The sequence below is a fragment of the Amyelois transitella genome, chromosome 12 (genome assembly GCF_032362555.1).
Source record: "Amyelois transitella isolate CPQ chromosome 12, ilAmyTran1.1, whole genome shotgun sequence".
NCBI classification, from domain to species: Eukaryota; Metazoa; Arthropoda; class Insecta; order Lepidoptera; family Pyralidae; genus Amyelois; species Amyelois transitella.
In genome coordinates this window covers 11,247,554-11,268,018 of record NC_083515.1, presented here as the reverse complement: position 1 = coordinate 11,268,018, position 20,465 = coordinate 11,247,554, and the positions used below count along the sequence as shown (strand labels likewise).

At 46.4% G+C, this 20,465-nt stretch overlaps 1 protein-coding gene across 1 annotated transcript in view; it reads left to right on the top strand.

Annotated features, from left to right (window-relative positions):
- The window catches only part of LOC106133142 (regulatory-associated protein of mTOR), a 35,917-nt gene that overhangs the window by 12,754 nt on the left and 2,698 nt on the right, over window positions 1–20,465 (top strand). The window contains exons 19-26 of the mRNA XM_060946756.1: window positions 813–931; window positions 2,668–2,825; window positions 7,575–7,678; window positions 8,192–8,260; window positions 14,247–14,445; window positions 15,417–15,674; window positions 18,566–18,694; window positions 19,673–19,771. Of these exons, the coding sequence (XP_060802739.1) occupies window positions 813–931; window positions 2,668–2,825; window positions 7,575–7,678; window positions 8,192–8,260; window positions 14,247–14,445; window positions 15,417–15,674; window positions 18,566–18,694; window positions 19,673–19,739 (1,103 nt within the window). The 3' untranslated portion in view covers window positions 19,740–19,771. The remainder of the gene's footprint in view (window positions 1–812; window positions 932–2,667; window positions 2,826–7,574; window positions 7,679–8,191; window positions 8,261–14,246; window positions 14,446–15,416; window positions 15,675–18,565; window positions 18,695–19,672; window positions 19,772–20,465) is intronic.

Genomic DNA, 20,465 nt, shown 5'->3' with positions numbered 1-20,465 from the left:
AGCAGTCTGCGCGCCGAGGCCAGAGGTCAGCCAGGGTCAGCTTGTCATAGTGAGGGTCAGGGGTCGCCGGACTGCGAGAGTAGGGCCCACCACGAGCGAGTGTGGCGATACTGCCGGAACAGCAGTCTGCGCGCCGAGGCCAGAGGTCAGCCAGGGTCAGCTTGTCATAGTGAGGGTCAGGGTGGCAGACTAAGAGAGTACAGTTCGCGTGAACTGTGCAAGTGTGAGAGCTGTTCATAATGACCGCTGATTTACATACATACATATAGTCACGTCTATATCCCTTACGGGGTAGACAGAGCCAATAGTCACGAAAAGACTGAATGGCCACGTTCACCTGATTTGACCACTGATTTGTTTGAAATAATAAAACATGATTTTTGCGTTTCCCTCCATCAACCCATGGCTCTACCAACCTTCCAGTTATCCGAGAGAGGGTCCCTTCTGCTTATGTTATTATTTATTGTCATTAAGTCCCGTATGCATACTACATCAAGTGTATCAGTTCTGCCACTTACACAAACTACAAAGAAACAGTAGGTTATAGACGTAGAAAAAAAGGCGGACGGAGTGTGTCTTGAAAAAAAGTGAAGCATCGTTATTGCAGCGTGGTATGGATGTGTGAGTGACAGAAAACTTGCCATTTCGTGAGATAATCTAAGACGCAACTATGCCGTAATGGGCCACTATTGGTGAGAGTGTGTGCGTGAGGCGTGTAACATACTATTGGTGCTTCATTTTGCTGTATAGTGAACTCCATCCGTCTTTATACGTGTAAGCAGTATGTATTCGAAGTTGGTGACTGTTAGCAGCCCTGCTGCGCGCGCGGGTGCCGCGCCTGGACAGCCAGGCCTTCCACTCGCGCAGCGCGCTGCCGCCCGCCGTGGTGCTGTTCCACCCCTACGACCAGCACCTCACCGTAGCTTCCAAGGTAACTTATTTAGCTCGTTAGTTATAATGAACTATGTTGCCGTCTTGTTGGCTGACGTTTTTTGAGGAACACTTAACAATAAAATAAAAATTTTTTTTTTCAAATACATCGCTTATTGACGTCAACATAACTAAAGTATAATAGGCATGATGACAATTTTTTTTTGTTTTGATGTGAATTTAGTTTCAAAACAACTAAAACATTGGTCAAATAATGGCATCAATAAACTAGCTGAGATATACGAAGTAACATAAAACATCATTTGGACGAGTCCAAAAGTGACGATCGTCAGACGAATTCAAGAGCAAATTTTACCATCTGATTGTATTTTAATAATTAAAAAAGTACAAGATAAATGCTATGTATATATTTGTGGAAATTGAATACAGTAAAATATAAGTATAGGAAAAGTAAAGTTTTAATTGTTTTATTAATACAGTTCCACGTAAAATACCATTTATCAAAGACAGTACATAAACAGTCCTAATAAAAGGTATTCCATATTTTTGTTTATTCACTCCTGGCATAGTTATTTTCAAATAATTTAGATTTTTTTAAATGGACTTTCCCATCGTACTTTGATAGTATATAAAACATATAGAGCGTCAAAATTCTAAGAACGTAACATACCTATTTAATAACGTGTACTCTATCCTAATAGAATAATTAATATTGTTTTAAGACCTTGTCATCATCCCTATTATATTTACTACCGCTTTACACTGAAGTATTTTCACCATCCGTAAATTTACAAATGCTGATCTTAAATCTACGAGGGCTGCACTGAAAGTTGTAAGAATGGAATATTTCACTGTTCCTGTCATATTAAAAAAATTTACTTGAAAACTCCTTGGTTTCAAAAATCGAATACCATTTATTTATTTAAAAATAGATTCGCGGTCTTTTCACGAGGTCTTGTCAAACTTGTTTAGTCTTTGAGAAAATAGAATTGACTCGAGAAAATTCAAGAGCGATGATTTATTATGACTTTAGAACTTTAGAGTGTGTTGATCGGATGCTTTTTGCATTTGGTGATGAAGCCCCATTCAAAAGCACAATTTATCGCTGGTTTGCTGAATTGTGTGGACGTGTCAAACTCGGTGATGATCCCCGTCGTCCAAAAACTGCAGTCACCCAAGAAAACTTTGATGCTGTGCGTAGGCTGATTGAGGAAGATCGACATGTGACATACCGCGAAATTCAAGCAACTTTCGACAATGGCATGAGTCAAATACAAATAATCTTGCATGAACTGTTAGGTGTAAAAAAGTTGTTTTCCCGATGGATACCGCATTCGTTCCGTGAAGAGCAAAAAGTGGTTCGCATTACTTGGTGCGTCAGAACTCTTGAAAGATTCCACGCAGGATCCTCAAATGCTGTATACAACATCGTATCAGGGGACGAATCCTGGATTTATGCGTACGAACCCGAAACAAAAAACAGGCACGAGTTTAAATGTTCGATAATGAATTAAAGCCAACAAAAATTGTTCGCTCACGGAGTATTGCAAAAAAAAAAATGGTGGCAACGTTTGTCTCCAAAACCGGCCGTTGCGACTATTGCTCTTGAGGGACAAAGAACTTTTTTTATAGTGATCTTGTGTCACTTCCTTGATTCCCGAATTTTCAGTGCCGCCCTCGTATGTAACGACAGATAAATAAGTTATTTATTAACTTTAACATGACTAAGCGACACCTGGTATCCCATTTAGAATTGTGTTGTGCGTGTGTTATCAGGACAACTTCGGCGTGTGGGACTGGGGCACGGCGGCCAAGCTGATGGTGGGCGCCTGGCCGCGGGCGCGCGGGCGCATCTCCGCGCTGGCGCTCCTCAACGCGCACGACCGCGCGCTGCTCGCCGTGGCCTCGCACACGGGCCACGTGCTCGTCTACAGGTCACATACACACGGACACACGTACATCTCCGCGCTGGCGCTCCTCAACGCGCACGACCGCGCGCTGCTCGCCGTGGCCTCGCACACGGGCCACGTGCTCGTCTACAGGTCACATACACACGGACACACGTACATCTCCGCGCTGGCGCTCCTCAACGCGCACGACCGCGCGCTGCTCGCCGTGGCCTCGCACACGGGCCACGTGCTCGTCTACAGGTCACATACACACGGACACACGTACATCTCCGCGCTGGCGCTCCTCAACGCGCACGACCGCGCGCTGCTCGCCGTGGCCTCGCACACGGGCCACGTGCTCGTCTACAGGTCACATACACACGGACACACGTACATCTCCGCGCTGGCGCTCCTCAACGCGCACGACCGCGCGCTGCTCGCCGTGGCCTCGCACACGGGCCACGTGCTCGTCTACAGGTCACATACACACGGACACACGTACATCTCCGCGCTGGCGCTCCTCAACGCGCACGACCGCGCGCTGCTCGCCGTGGCCTCGCACACGGGCCACGTGCTCGTCTACAGGTCACATACACACGGACACACGTACATCTCCGCGCTGGCGCTCCTCAACGCGCACGACCGCGCGCTGCTCGCCGTGGCCTCGCACACGGGCCACGTGCTCGTCTACAGGTCACATACACACGGACACACGTACATCTCCGCGCTGGCGCTCCTCAACGCGCACGACCGCGCGCTGCTCGCCGTGGCCTCGCACACGGGCCACGTGCTCGTCTACAGGTCACATACACACGGACACACGTACATCTCCGCGCTGGCGCTCCTCAACGCGCACGACCGCGCGCTGCTCGCCGTGGCCTCGCACACGGGCCACGTGCTCGTCTACAGGTCACATACACACGGACACACGTACATCTCCGCGCTGGCGCTCCTCAACGCGCACGACCGCGCGCTGCTCGCCGTGGCCTCGCACACGGGCCACGTGCTCGTCTACAGGTCACATACACACGGACACACGTACATCTCCGCGCTGGCGCTCCTCAACGCGCACGACCGCGCGCTGCTCGCCGTGGCCTCGCACACGGGCCACGTGCTCGTCTACAGGTCACATACACACGGACACACGTACATCTCCGCGCTGGCGCTCCTCAACGCGCACGACCGCGCGCTGCTCGCCGTGGCCTCGCACACGGGCCACGTGCTCGTCTACAGGTCACATACACACGGACACACGTACATCTCCGCGCTGGCGCTCCTCAACGCGCACGACCGCGCGCTGCTCGCCGTGGCCTCGCACACGGGCCACGTGCTCGTCTACAGGTCACATACACACGGACACACGTACATCTCCGCGCTGGCGCTCCTCAACGCGCACGACCGCGCGCTGCTCGCCGTGGCCTCGCACACGGGCCACGTGCTCGTCTACAGGTCACATACACACGGACACACGTACATCTCCGCGCTGGCGCTCCTCAACGCGCACGACCGCGCGCTGCTCGCCGTGGCCTCGCACACGGGCCACGTGCTCGTCTACAGGTCACATACACACGGACACACGTACATCTCCGCGCTGGCGCTCCTCAACGCGCACGACCGCGCGCTGCTCGCCGTGGCCTCGCACACGGGCCACGTGCTCGTCTACAGGTCACATACACACGGACACACGTACATCTCCGCGCTGGCGCTCCTCAACGCGCACGACCGCGCGCTGCTCGCCGTGGCCTCGCACACGGGCCACGTGCTCGTCTACAGGTCACATACACACGGACACACGTACATCTCCGCGCTGGCGCTCCTCAACGCGCACGACCGCGCGCTGCTCGCCGTGGCCTCGCACACGGGCCACGTGCTCGTCTACAGGTCACATACACACGGACACACGTACATCTCCGCGCTGGCGCTCCTCAACGCGCACGACCGCGCGCTGCTCGCCGTGGCCTCGCACACGGGCCACGTGCTCGTCTACAGGTCACATACACACGGACACACGTACATCTCCGCGCTGGCGCTCCTCAACGCGCACGACCGCGCGCTGCTCGCCGTGGCCTCGCACACGGGCCACGTGCTCGTCTACAGGTCACATACACACGGACACACGTACATCTCCGCGCTGGCGCTCCTCAACGCGCACGACCGCGCGCTGCTCGCCGTGGCCTCGCACACGGGCCACGTGCTCGTCTACAGGTCACATACACACGGACACACGTACATCTCCGCGCTGGCGCTCCTCAACGCGCACGACCGCGCGCTGCTCGCCGTGGCCTCGCACACGGGCCACGTGCTCGTCTACAGGTCACATACACACGGACACACGTACATCTCCGCGCTGGCGCTCCTCAACGCGCACGACCGCGCGCTGCTCGCCGTGGCCTCGCACACGGGCCACGTGCTCGTCTACAGGTCACATACACACGGACACACGTACATCTCCGCGCTGGCGCTCCTCAACGCGCACGACCGCGCGCTGCTCGCCGTGGCCTCGCACACGGGCCACGTGCTCGTCTACAGGTCACATACACACGGACACACGTACATCTCCGCGCTGGCGCTCCTCAACGCGCACGACCGCGCGCTGCTCGCCGTGGCCTCGCACACGGGCCACGTGCTCGTCTACAGGTCACATACACACGGACACACGTACATCTCCGCGCTGGCGCTCCTCAACGCGCACGACCGCGCGCTGCTCGCCGTGGCCTCGCACACGGGCCACGTGCTCGTCTACAGGTCACATACACACGGACACACGTACATCTCCGCGCTGGCGCTCCTCAACGCGCACGACCGCGCGCTGCTCGCCGTGGCCTCGCACACGGGCCACGTGCTCGTCTACAGGTCACATACACACGGACACACGTACATCTCCGCGCTGGCGCTCCTCAACGCGCACGACCGCGCGCTGCTCGCCGTGGCCTCGCACACGGGCCACGTGCTCGTCTACAGGTCACATACACACGGACACACGTACATCTCCGCGCTGGCGCTCCTCAACGCGCACGACCGCGCGCTGCTCGCCGTGGCCTCGCACACGGGCCACGTGCTCGTCTACAGGTCACATACACACGGACACACGTACATCTCCGCGCTGGCGCTCCTCAACGCGCACGACCGCGCGCTGCTCGCCGTGGCCTCGCACACGGGCCACGTGCTCGTCTACAGGTCACATACACACGGACACACGTACATCTCCGCGCTGGCGCTCCTCAACGCGCACGACCGCGCGCTGCTCGCCGTGGCCTCGCACACGGGCCACGTGCTCGTCTACAGGTCACATACACACGGACACACGTACATCTCCGCGCTGGCGCTCCTCAACGCGCACGACCGCGCGCTGCTCGCCGTGGCCTCGCACACGGGCCACGTGCTCGTCTACAGGTCACATACACACGGACACACGTACATCTCCGCGCTGGCGCTCCTCAACGCGCACGACCGCGCGCTGCTCGCCGTGGCCTCGCACACGGGCCACGTGCTCGTCTACAGGTCACATACACACGGACACACGTACATCTCCGCGCTGGCGCTCCTCAACGCGCACGACCGCGCGCTGCTCGCCGTGGCCTCGCACACGGGCCACGTGCTCGTCTACAGGTCACATACACACGGACACACGTACATCTCCGCGCTGGCGCTCCTCAACGCGCACGACCGCGCGCTGCTCGCCGTGGCCTCGCACACGGGCCACGTGCTCGTCTACAGGTCACATACACACGGACACACGTACATCTCCGCGCTGGCGCTCCTCAACGCGCACGACCGCGCGCTGCTCGCCGTGGCCTCGCACACGGGCCACGTGCTCGTCTACAGGTCACATACACACGGACACACGTACATCTCCGCGCTGGCGCTCCTCAACGCGCACGACCGCGCGCTGCTCGCCGTGGCCTCGCACACGGGCCACGTGCTCGTCTACAGGTCACATACACACGGACACACGTACATCTCCGCGCTGGCGCTCCTCAACGCGCACGACCGCGCGCTGCTCGCCGTGGCCTCGCACACGGGCCACGTGCTCGTCTACAGGTCACATACACACGGACACACGTACATCTCCGCGCTGGCGCTCCTCAACGCGCACGACCGCGCGCTGCTCGCCGTGGCCTCGCACACGGGCCACGTGCTCGTCTACAGGTCACATACACACGGACACACGTACATCTCCGCGCTGGCGCTCCTCAACGCGCACGACCGCGCGCTGCTCGCCGTGGCCTCGCACACGGGCCACGTGCTCGTCTACAGGTCACATACACACGGACACACGTACATCTCCGCGCTGGCGCTCCTCAACGCGCACGACCGCGCGCTGCTCGCCGTGGCCTCGCACACGGGCCACGTGCTCGTCTACAGGTCACATACACACGGACACACGTACATCTCCGCGCTGGCGCTCCTCAACGCGCACGACCGCGCGCTGCTCGCCGTGGCCTCGCACACGGGCCACGTGCTCGTCTACAGGTCACATACACACGGACACACGTACATCTCCGCGCTGGCGCTCCTCAACGCGCACGACCGTTTATTCATTGCATATCATATTGTACGATTCTGTTCTTACTAGAACAATGTCACTGGCATAGAAATGGGCACATCATGAACTCCATAGGAGCAATTAAAGCAAAATTTTAAGTGGCAAGCGGTTTTGTAAATTTAATTTAGTATATTTTGGTTTTATTCAATTTGATTTACCGTACTTCAAAACAATAGATTTGAACTTAAAAGTCTGTCTGTCTTCAATTAAATACAATGTAATTAATTACTTTTAATTCCCGCTCGCAGGCCGGTGGGAGGCAGCACGGAGCCGGCGCTAGTGGCGGCGTGGCGCGCGCTGCCGGTGCTGCCGGCGCCCGACTACCGCCCGCCGCCCGCCCAACCTATATACAGTAAGTTTCTCACATCATACACCGCGCCAACATATAAATTTTTCCAATAAATACATTGAGCCGCACTTTAAACACACGAAGAAAGTCGCGCTGATTTCGATGAAATTTGGTACACAGATAGAATAGACCTTAAGGAATAATTCTCACGTGAGGGGAGCCTTGCGCAATTGCTAGTCATTTATAACTTCACTTTTTATCTCTATATTTTAGTTTTATGGTTGACATGAGCTTTTGAACATGTTATTTATGCATAAATGGTATCCATTGCTTACTCGTAATTGACTATAATTGTTTTTTGGTTGACTTACTTAGCATTCGTTATACTTAATACAGTATAGAATTACATCTTCAAATTATAATTAAAAGTAGTTCTATAATCCAAAAAAATGTGTACACTGCAAACTTTTGTAAGTTACACACACTTTATCACTTCAAATGGTTTCCCTCACTGTATCGTCATGTTTGTGCAATGTGCGTCGGTGTCAGTGTGTGACGGTGTGTGCGTGTGCGCAGGTCTGGCGCAGCTGGTGACCGACCAGTTCGGGACCTCCACCGACGACCGCTCCAAGAACGATCCCAACAGTGAGTTGCTTTACTTCACGTGAACTATGGATGGTTGTATGTATGAGTGCCGTGTGGTTCCCAGCACCAATACAAAAAAGAATAGGACCACTCCATCTCTTTCCCATGCATGTCGTAAAAGGCGACTAAGGGATAGTGTTGAAATTTATGTAAAGAATCACTTCATTTCCCTCTATTTGTCATCCTATTAAGTCTATACATTAAATAGTATCAACCTCTTTTTCACATGTTACTGGCCAGTTATAAAAAGTTACATGTTTTGTTTTTTATTAAGGAACTTTAGTGAAAAAATTTGAATATAAAAAACTAACAACGCAATAGTTCATCAAAGAGATACATAATTTTAGGGTCGCTTTTATTTTTCAATATATATTATTTAAAGTGTGTGTGCGTTTTTATTTGTTGTAAAGCTCTTATATCGTAGTTCGCGAATTGAACAAAATTGGTGCCGAAACCCGGGAATAACATTCAAAAAGACTTATGAAACATTCTATGAAGTGGTAGTGGTGAGTGCTATAAATCAAGCTAATTTGGACCATAAAACTGTGAGTAAATGAACTTATAAAATTAACTAATTATTGGACTTGCGAGTTTCACGAAGTTATATGAACTTTTAAAAAATTTAAGTGATTTCATTAACTTTGAATAATTCGAGTTATACCGAGTGACTAGACGGGAAATACATACACAAACGTTTTAAGAGAGACATTTATAAAGAATTTAATTAAATATTCCATATATTTTGATTAGTTTCAATAGGTATTCCATTGACTTTTCACTAAACAAACTTGCCTATCATCATGAGTGTAAATAAATCAATCGTTATCCAAAAAGAAAGACTTGCCAAGTTATTAAAAGCTGAAAGTAATTACAAAAAGAGTCCGAAGGACAGAATAACACGAGGATATATAGAAACTAGACTAGAAAATGTTGATGCTTTATGGAAAGAATTTAATCAGGAGCATTACAATATTTACGGTTCAGCAACTACAGAAGAAATTAAAACTCAGGAGTATTTTGTTAAAGGGATATACGATATTTTTGAAGAAACTTACACTCACTACAAGGGCTGTTTGAAAGAGGCTCTTCGTGGAACGGGAGATGTCTTTGAGGAAGCCCAAGGGTCCATGGAATCTCAGTCTGTCGTAGAAAAACACAGGTCCAACGAAGTCAAATTACCAAAAATCGAGTTACCAAAATTCTGTGGTAAATATGAAGACTGGCAGCAATATTTTGATCTTTTTACCTCACTTATACACAAGAACCGTAGCTTGTCCGCTGTAGAAAAACTGCACTATCTTAAAAGTACTTTATCAGGCGAAGCGGAAGTTCTTATAAGAAATTTGCCCACCACGGATTTAAATTACGATGCTGCCTGGAAAAAATTGATAGCTCGATACAACAACAAAAGGTATAACTTAAACATAATACTCAAGAATTTATTCAGTCAGAAACATATAACTAGCGAATCAGCCCATGCAATTAGATGTTTGTTGGATACGACAACGTCGTGCATCACCTCAATTAATAATTTAGGAATCGAGACAAAGCAGTGGGATGTCATCCTCATTTTCTTAGTGGTGTCCAAGCTAGACAATGAATCACTCCGTCAATGGGAAGTCAATACCAGTGGAATTGCATCCGATGCCTTACCTTCGTGGTCTGATCTGGTACTATTTTTAGAATCTCGTTTTCGGACACTGGAAATGATTGACAGTGGTAAACAAATTTCCAAGGTTCCTTATACAAACAAACGTACAGAGAAGGTTAATTCATTTGCATATGTTCAAGACAGCATTACAAAACATCAATGTACTATGTGTTCGGGGGATCATTTTCTCTACCAATGCAAGAGCTTTGGACAACTAATACCACGTGAGAGACAAGAGTTCGTAAAGAACAAATCGCTATGTATGTATAACTGCTTATCACCCACTCACTCAGTATACAAATGTCGTTACACAACAAGTTGCCGTAGATGTGGTAGACGACATCACTCCTTGCTTCATCTAGAGAAGGAGAAACAGCAAGAGCTTACAAATAATTCGGAAAACAATCACTCGCACACAAAATCACAGCGACAAAATCAAGCAGATATTCAACATTCATCACCCAATCATGGCGTGAACGTCGTTGCCAATTTTGCGAAGGAAGAAACGGTCATCGGTTCAGCTGACGTTCTTTTGGCAACGGCCATTGTGAAAGCGTATTCATTCAACGGGAAGTATTGTCTACTGCGTGCCTTGATCGACCAAGGCTCTCAAGCCTCCTTTGTAACAGAAGAGACTGTTCAGACGTTAGGCCTTAAACGTATACCTGTTAGCGGCTGTGTGTCAGGGGTAGGAGATGGTCGACTGCATATAAGACATATGGTTTCTTTCCCTATTGAGTCTCGTAGGGACCCAAGTAAATGTATTCAAATTTCTGCTTACGTATTAAGATCTCTTATTTCGCGTTTGCCTTCTAGCAAACCCTTATCACCTGATTGGTCAGAAATCGAGAACCTATCACTGGCCGATCCAGGATTTATTTCACCTGGTAGAATCGACGTTTTACTAGGAGCCGAAGTATACGGCGACATCATTTTGAATGACATCATCAAACACCCAGAGGGACACTTATTAGCACAAAACACTATCTTTGGGTGGATCATTTCAGGTAAGGTGCCGCAAGGAGCACCAACTGATGTCACAAAAATGGTAAGTTTAAATATTCAGGTCAAAGAAGACTTTTTACTCAAACAGTTTTGGGAGTTAGAAAACGAGCCAAACTCAATTCAAAAGAAATTCAGCAAGATGGAAGAAAAATGTGAAGAGTTTTTTGATTTAACTACTACTAGAAACAAGGAAGGTAGGTTTGTGGTTAGATTGCCTTTTAACAGCGATGATCCAGAGTGTCAATACGGAGGGTTGAAGGAGATAGCACAGAAAAGATTTTATTATTTGGAGAAGAAGCTACAGAAGAACCCGAAATTAAAAGAAGAATATGGTAGAGTAATGCAGGAATATCTGGACCTGGGTCATATGAGGGAAATAAAGGACGAAACAATTCATCCAAAGGCAGTGTATTTTCCACATCACGCCGTCGTAAGGGAAGACAGAGAGACGACAAAATTACGTGTTGTTTTCGACGCATCATGTAAGGGCGCGAACGGCGTTTCGTTGAATGACAACCTCCTTATCGGTCCCAAACTACAGCAAGATTTAAGGCACATTTTGATGAGATGGCGAAGATTCCCAATATGTATAGTTGCAGACATAGTCAAAATGTACCGGCAGGTACGTATACACGATGACGACACACGCTTTCAAAGGATATTATGGAGATTCAACCCAGATGAACCACTGGGCCAATTCGAGTTGCTCACACTCACCTTTGGAACAGCATGTGCACCTCATCTAGCAGTAAAATCACTGCAACGTTTAGCAGACGATGAACAACTCAACTACCCTACAGCATCAGAAATCACGAAACGAGATTTCTATGTCGACGATTTAATGACATGCTGTGAAACAGAAGAAGAAGCTATTCAAATTTATACTGAAATGAACAAGCTAATGGAAGCGGACGGTTTTCAATTACAGAAGTGGAGTAGCAACAACAAGATATTGCTCCAGTTCATCGGTCAAGACAATCAGAAAACAGCTCCATCAATTCACATTAAGGCTGACAACATGGTAAAAGTTCTGGGCATTTGTTGGAACAGAGATTCAGACGAATTTCAATATACAGTAGAGTTACATGAAGTTAATAAATCACCAACAAAGCGCCAGGTGTTGTCTGATATTGCTCGTATATACGACCCAATGGGTTGGATTGCTCCAGTTGTTTTAACTGCAAAGGTTTTCATTCAAAAATTGTGGAAGTCTGGGTTGTCTTGGGATGATGAACTTCCTGAAGATTTGTTACACGAATGGCTCAAATACAGAGCTGAACTCTCAGAACTGAAAAACATATTTATTCCAAGATGGCTAAATTTACATCAGGGTTGTGAAGTTGAACTGCATGCCTTCGCAGACGCATCTCAAATGGCTTACGCTGGAGTGGTGTACTTTCGAACAATAAACTCTAATGGCGAAATTCACGTACACCTACTTACTTCAAAAACAAAAGTAGCTCCGATTGAGAAACAACTATCAATTCCAAGATTGGAATTATGCGGAGCGGTTTTAGCTGCAAAATTGCTTAACGAAGTGGCACAAGTTATGAATGTACCTAAGAATAGGCTCTACGCATGGACAGACTCCACTGTTGTTTTGGCGTGGCTTCGTGGATTGCCATCAAGATGGACAACCTTCGTTAGCAATAGAGTATCGGAAATTCTTAACATTATAGATAGTAGTCAGTTTAATCATGTTGGTACGAAGTTCAACCCCGCGGATTGCGCATCCAGAGGGCTACAACCATCTGATCTCAAAAGAGAGAAGCTCTGGTGGAGTGGACCATTATTCCTGTATGAAAAAAAAAAAATTCTCGACCACTAACTCAGTTAAGTGAACATTCAGTCGACCCTCTCCCCTTGACGCCTGGTCATTTTCTAGTAGGTGAACCTCTCATTAATGTATGTGACAATAATTTTGCGAATCAAACTGAAAATGTTAATTTAACTAGTAGATGGAAATTAGTCCAAAAATTGCGAATGATTTCTAGCATAGATGGTCAAAAGACTATTTATTAAATTTAGATAAGAGGTATAAATGGACTACTAAAAAAATCAGAACTTGATGTTGGTGATATTGTAATTGTTAGAGAGGATAATCTTCCTCCAACTAAATGGATTCTTGGTAGAATCATTGAAACACATCCAGGCAAAGATAACATCACTCGTGTTGTTACGATAAAATGCAAGGACAAATTGTTGAAACGTCCTATAAATAAACTTTATTTTCTGCCTAAATGATTCATGTTTGTTAAAAAATTAATCGTAGTTTCTATAAATTGAATACATAAATATTCTTTAAGTTCTTTCTTTAGTTCCACCATATGTTATGGTGGGCGGTTTTATATAATAAATATAGCATTTGTATTATAGATATGTAATAGCCTTGTCACGGTGGGCGGTTTTATTGTATATAATTTTTCTTTTATAATAATTTCACAAATCTTACGTTTACATGTAATTAATCAATAAGGTTTGACATAGAATACGTCCTAGAATTTTTGTTAATTGAAGTGAATCTAAGTTCTTATAGACTGTTTTTTAAAGGACAAGTCCTTGGTGGGCGGGATGTTGAAATTTATGTAAAGAATCACTTCATTTCCCTCTATTTGTCATCCTATTAAGTCTATACATTAAATAGTATCAACCTCTTTTTCACATGTTACTGGCCAGTTATAAAAAGTTACATGTTTTGTTTTTTATTAAGGAACTTTAGTGAAAAAATTTGAATATAAAAAACTAACAACGCAATAGTTCATCAAAGAGATACATAATTTTAGGGTCGCTTTTATTTTTCAATATATATTATTTAAAGTGTGTGTGCGTTTTTATTTGTTGTAAAGCTCTTATATCGTAGTTCGCGAATTGAACAGATAGGCTTACAGACTTGGGATTCTTCTTTAGGCGATGGGCTAGCAACCTGTCACTATTTGAATCTCAATTCTATCATTAAACCAAACAGCTGAACGTGGCCATTCAGTCTTTCTAAGACTGTTGGCTCTGTCTACCCCGCAAGGGATATAGACGTGACCATATGTATGTGTGTATTATCAGATTGAAAAACTTCCGTCCCACCTCTGATATCATTAAATGTTTTTGATATACACATTGTTGGCTTATGTCATGCTATGCGATGTTATAATCGTTTTATTTATAATTTTTTTGTTATATTACATGTAATCACTTAAGGAAGAGTCCTCACTGTAAGGAATCACTTATTGACGTCATATCGCTTAAATCTAATTATATCTACTACCGCTTCCATAGCGCATGTGTAAAAGAAGCGGCGGCATTTATCGTTGATGATATTTTATGAACGTGTATCAGGCGTATCGGGCACGAGTAGCGGGTCAGTGGCGGTGCCGCCGAGCACGCTGATGTCGTGGAGCGCCAGCCGCGGCTCGCTGGCGCTGGCGGGGCTCTGTCCGGTCGTGCGGCTGTGGGACGCGCGCTCCGAGCTGCTGCAGGCCGAGCTGCCCACCGGCTGCGACGCGCACGCCACCTCGCTCGCCAGGAAGCACCACAGGTACCGCCACATACACCACAACCGATACCTGACACGCTTTTTTATAGCAGGCGTAGACGAAGAGAAAAAGGCGGACGGAGTTGTGCTATGCGGCAAAATGAAGCACCAATAGTATGCCGGCCCACTTTATGTACACACGCCTTACGCACACACTCAGCAGTAGAGTGACAGTCGGCCGCCACGACATAGATGGTAGGAATGGCAAGTTTTCTGTCACATACGATGCTTCACTTTTATTTCAAGCCACACTACGTCTGTTACGTTTTTCTACGTCTATGATAGCACGTTTGTAATACGCAGGAGATCGGAGGACTCTAAATTGGGTTATTAGAAAAGGTGTATAAGAGTCTCAGAGAGAGAGAGAGAGAGAAGTAAGAGAGGATTGTTGACACTGCGATGTTCCACTTTTTCCTTTCGTTTGAGGTCGAGGTGTTCTAAACTTGGTTACATTTCCGCTTTCGTAGATAAGTTTTGTAAGTTGTAAGGGTTGAAAGCAACAATGGACATTTCTTAAAGTTTAAAAAAATCAATACCAATATTTTTTGGCCTTTTTCACGTAATTTTACATTACAATAAATTAAATTTAAGTTATCCTACTAATATTATAAATGCGGAAGTTTGTGAGTATGTCGGGATGTCAGTATTGATGTTTGTTACTCTTTCACGCAAAAACTTCAGAACCGATTATGATTAAATTTGGTATGTAGGTAGCTGAAGACCCAGAATAACAAATAGGCGACTTATTATCTCGGAGTTTTCGGATTGATTCCATGCGGACGAAGTCGCGGGTGGGTTTTAGTACATATTTAATATATTAGTATATATTTGTCACAAAGGGACAAACTACCTAAGCATTTAATCCAAAAAAGTGTGATGCGACTCTCTAAGCGGGCATTTTGAAATAGTCACCTGAGGACTGCTTCAGTGTTTAGTATGATGGTCGTTAGAGTGCGTGTATACCATGTGACCAGAGTGATCTGCGGGTTCGCGGACGGCTCGGTGCGCTGCTGGGACGAGCGCAGCGCGCGGCCCGCGTTCGCGCTGCACGAGCAGGCGGGCGGCGTGCTGTGCGCGCGCGAGCGGCCCGACCTCCATACACTAGTGTCGGTGGCGGCGGACGGCGCCGTGCGGCTCTACGACACGCGCAAGCTGGCCGTGCGCGACCTCGTGCGCGCGCCCGGCCCGCTCGCCGCCGCCGACGTGCACCCGCTCTGCAGCCTCATCGCTTGGTGAGTTCCCTAACACCTGCACTCATTGCTCACAATCACCTGGAGAAACCTGCTAGCCTCAAATCGACGAGCGACGCTGTCCATGATTTAACCAACTTCACTATCTCCGCACTGGACTGCAAAAAGAAGTGTCTGACTTTCTTCCTTGACCTCAAAAAGGCTTTCGACACGGTCTCCATCCCACTACTTATGGAAAAGCTGGAGAGCGTTGGTGTAGGAGGTATACCCCTCAAATTACTAACCGATTATCTCACAAATCGAACCCAGCAGAACAGAATAGGCAACCTGACGAGCGTCGAGGGATGCGTCACTTTTGGGGTGCCGCAAGGCAGCATTATATCTCCCACCCTTTTCCTCATCTATATCGACAGCTTATGGCGACTTGAACTTGATGGTGCTCAGATTCTTGTTTTTGCTGATGATACAGCTGTATTTTTTTGCGGGTTAAGCTGGGAGGACACTTTCCAGAAAGCCCAAGAAGGTATTGACAAGGTGAGGGATTGGCTGACCTCTAACCTACTGACTCTAAACCTGTCCAAAAACTAAAGGTTGCCGCGGGTTTTCGGGTACTGACAGTCAGGCAGTCCTTTATATTGTACAGGGTGGGCCAGGAATTAGTTAACATTTTAAAAATTCATTAAAAAAAAACTATTATATTTACATCAAAAATTATTTATTTATGAGATAGCTTATAAAATGGAAATTACTTTTTAAAAATAATATCATTTAAATAGCCACCATCACGGCGTTGGCATTCCTCTAAACGAGCACGAAAATTTTCGAATACTCGCCGTAATAAAGATCGTGGGATCGCTGACATTTCGTCTCTTATTTTCGCCTTTAATTGAAGCAATATCTTTGGTTTGTGGGTATAGACACGATGTTTTAGATATCCCCAAAGAAAAAAATCGGCTGGCGTTAGGTCAGGGCTCCTAGGTGGCCACGGAATGTCACCTCTTTGGGAAATGAGCTTTTCTGGGAACATTTCTTTGACGACCGTAGGGATTCATTAGACGTGTGGCAAGTCGCTCCATCTTGCTGAAACCACGTCTGCCGATTGTAGCCGGCAAATTCTTGCAGCTGTGGTGTCAAAAATTCTCTCAGCAGCTTCACATACTCGGAGGAGTTTACTGTGATCGTACGGCCACGAAAATCCTCAAAAAAATAAGGTCCAATGATTCCTGTAGCTGAAATGGCTGCCCATAGTGACCTTAGGGGAATGAAGAGGCCTTTGTTGTTTAGCCCTGGGATTTTCGCTGCTCCAATATCTGTAATTTTGTTTATTGACGTGCCCATTGAGATGGAAGTGGGCTTCGTCAGAGAACAAGATGTTGTCAAAGTTACGGAAGCGATCCAACATTGTTTCAGCATATGTTTTGCGTAAAATCAAATCATTAGGCTTTAGTTCTTGCACTAATTGAATCTTATATGGATGTAATTTTAAATCACATTTCAAAATGCGGCGTAAAGACGTGCGAGATATGCCTAATTCAGCCGAGCGTTTGCGCGTCGACAAATTTGGATCGCGCCGAACTGAAGCTGAAACTCTCTGCACGTTCTCATCACTCCGTGAAGTCCGTGGGCCGCCGGTTTGCTTCACATTTAGCGTCGATCCGGTCTTTTCAAATTTGTTTACCCATTTCTTTATTAAAACTGAGCTTGGGCACTCATTTAGGTCGTGTAAATGGAATTCCACGCGAAATAGACGCCGCACAGAGTGAGCGAACTATTGTTTAAATAAAATTGCTTTACCCAAAAGGCACGCTGCGGTCCCGTGAAGCGATCCATGTCAACTAAATTTCCAAGAACTGAGCTAGCTGTTAGACCTCTCCCCGCACCACGCCCCTCTGCTGTTTGCGCGCGAAGTCAAATTCAAATGTAAACAAATTCATGGCCCACCCTGTACATAACACTCAAACAACATTCCCAACTTCAGTACGACCCAAACATGCGCAAGGGCAAATGGAGAACAGGACCCATCTGCACACTTCAGCAACAAAGAACAATCACTTTCAGCCACTCTTTCTGCTTTCGAGGACCATACCTCTACAACAAACTTGACTCACTACTAAATATTTATCTCCTCCATAAATTCTCCTGTAAAATCATCGTCTCTAACTTCTTAAAATGCCTCGACTATTTCGATACAGAAAATTTCATAACGTCACTTGCTTAAACTCGACATACCTCTGAATACTAACTGACCACACAAACCGACAAACTTTTCTCGCAAAAATCACTCACTCGGATTAAAACTTTCATTTGCTCCAGAACCAATTTTGTCACCCATGCCATGTCCCGTCCCTCTCACTCTCTGACATTGACCCCGACTTTCACCATTACGCACTCTGACTTTGACGTACTAGATCATAATTATAACCTCTAAATAAGTTCCTAGTTTTCCTATTGTTGTGTTTTTGTTTCTTTCTATTTTTTCCCTTTTTCTTTATTGTATTTTAATTTTAGCTGTTAGTTCTGTTAGCCAGGGTATTGAAATCCGAGAGGGGTGTCCTAGTTACCTGTAGTTCAGGTTCGACCGAATCTTTTTCAGGAACTAGCCTCCCCGCAAAGATCATCAATAACCATTTAGATATAAATAGTTAAGTTAGCTTAAGCATTGATCTTTGTAAAGAGGAAATAAACGAATTTGAATTTGAATTCATTGCAGAAAGCAACAATACATTCGTATTTTAACAGATTTTTTTAACGTTTCGTTAGTACTGTTTTACCGGACGATATATGTATGTAGTATAACCGTTGAAGCTATTACATTTAATTTAGGAACTGTTAATCAATAGGAATTTTATAGTTTAATATTTTTTCCAAGTAATTTATCAGCTAATCTATTGTTAACTTAAGAATTCATTTTTCAATATGATATTATTTAACAGCGGGTCCGTGAACCAGTGCATCAGCATCTACGACCTGTCGGGCACGCCGCTGCACAGCATCAAGTTCCACGAGGGGTTCATGGGCGCCCGCATCGGCCCCGTCTCCTGCCTCACCTTCCACCCGCTCAGGTACACGTTCCACTCTATGGCTTCATTACGGAATCAAGATTCAGTTGGTGACAGGTTGCCGGCCTTTCCACGAAATAGACACGTGAATTATATAGGTTATAAGTTCTAAGCTAATAGTTACAGCTCCATTTCTAATTTTAAAACCAATGTATATCTACACTTAGTTGGCAATTAAATATATTTGAATATGTTTGTCAGTTGTCATGGCCACTATTAGAGGTATATACATATAATCAACGCTTCTTCCACCGCCTGCCTATAGTCCCGGTTACAGCCTCACTACTCTGAAGAGAAGCCCGGGGTGCACGTTTGACTATGATACTGGATTTAAAGTCAGGTTTTTACACTGAGCGACTCCCGTCTGGCCTCTGCGACCTTTTCAGTGAAACTTAAACCATATTAGACAGATAGATCTTTATAGAAAGCTAAAGGGGTAGTTTTAGTCCACTGCGGGGCAAAAATACAGTCTTAAAAAATAACGACCACTTGCAAATGAACTGCTAAAATTAGATTTCAGCCTCCGTAGCAAGGCACTATTGCTGTCCCGTTTTCACGTCATCATAAAAAGCGAAATAGCTATAGTTTATAGTGAAGTGAGACAGATAGATCATCAGCGTCGCGGTGTCTATACCCGCGACATTATGCTGAGTCAGGACCTTTTCATTGTCCATCATTGTTTGTGGTACATACATGCACATTGCACATTCACATTGTTTATTAATGTTAATTATTTATGTGTCTAACAAATGTATACATACATCATACATACATATAATCACGTCTATATCCCTTGCTGGGTAGACAGAGCCGACAGTCTTGAAAAGACTGATAGGCCATGTTCAGCTATTTGGCTTAATGATAGAATTGAGATTCAAATAGTGACAGGTTGCTTACCCATCACCTAAAAAAGAATGTAAACAAATGTATTGTGATAGTAGCTTTTATCTATCGTAACTGAGTGTGACGTCACGTGTTCAGATGCGCGCTGGGCGTGGGCTCCAAGGACTCCACGGTGTCGGTGTACGTGGCGGAGCCGCGCCGGTGACCCGCCAGCGGCTGGCTGCCCGCGGGCCGGAGGTGAGCGCCGCACCAACACTCATGGAAATAAGGAATAATACCACTGCTCCTACTCTTTTTCATGGATGTCGTAGGGAATACAGGTTTTTAGCAAATCCCAAGGGAACAAAAGTTTTTACCGGAACGACAGGTATCCTATGTCCTTCTCCAGACTTATTAGACGTCAACCAATGTTGTGAAACCAAACGTTTTGACAATTATTAAGTAATAATGAATAAAAATTTTGAATTTGAATTTGACTTTAAATTATATAGACGTGATATTGCAAGAAATAAAAATTAATTCAGTAGGATAACCCGTGAAGAGAGGTATCAAACAAACAAATAAATTAACTTTTGCATTTGTAATAGTAGTTGGAACTTTATTGACATCTCAACAAAACCACGTAGTTAATGGACGACCCACGGCCTTGAGTCCGCTGCCAGCCTTCAGATCTTTTGGTCGCTGCGTGTGATAGTCTTAATCATGTTGCTCCCGACCTCTTGGAACGTGACCATTGAAATTTGTTACGCTTTTACAGCTCAGCCCGTAAAACCAATTTATATGAATTTAAAATGAAGGTATTTGAAGATTTTGCAGTTTTTAGCACCTTCTTCGAACCAAAGCTAAACCAATTCCAAGCGCCGTAGTACCTTAGTACGTTACGATTCAGACCACTAATAACTACTTGTTGACAAACGCTCTAGAATCAATT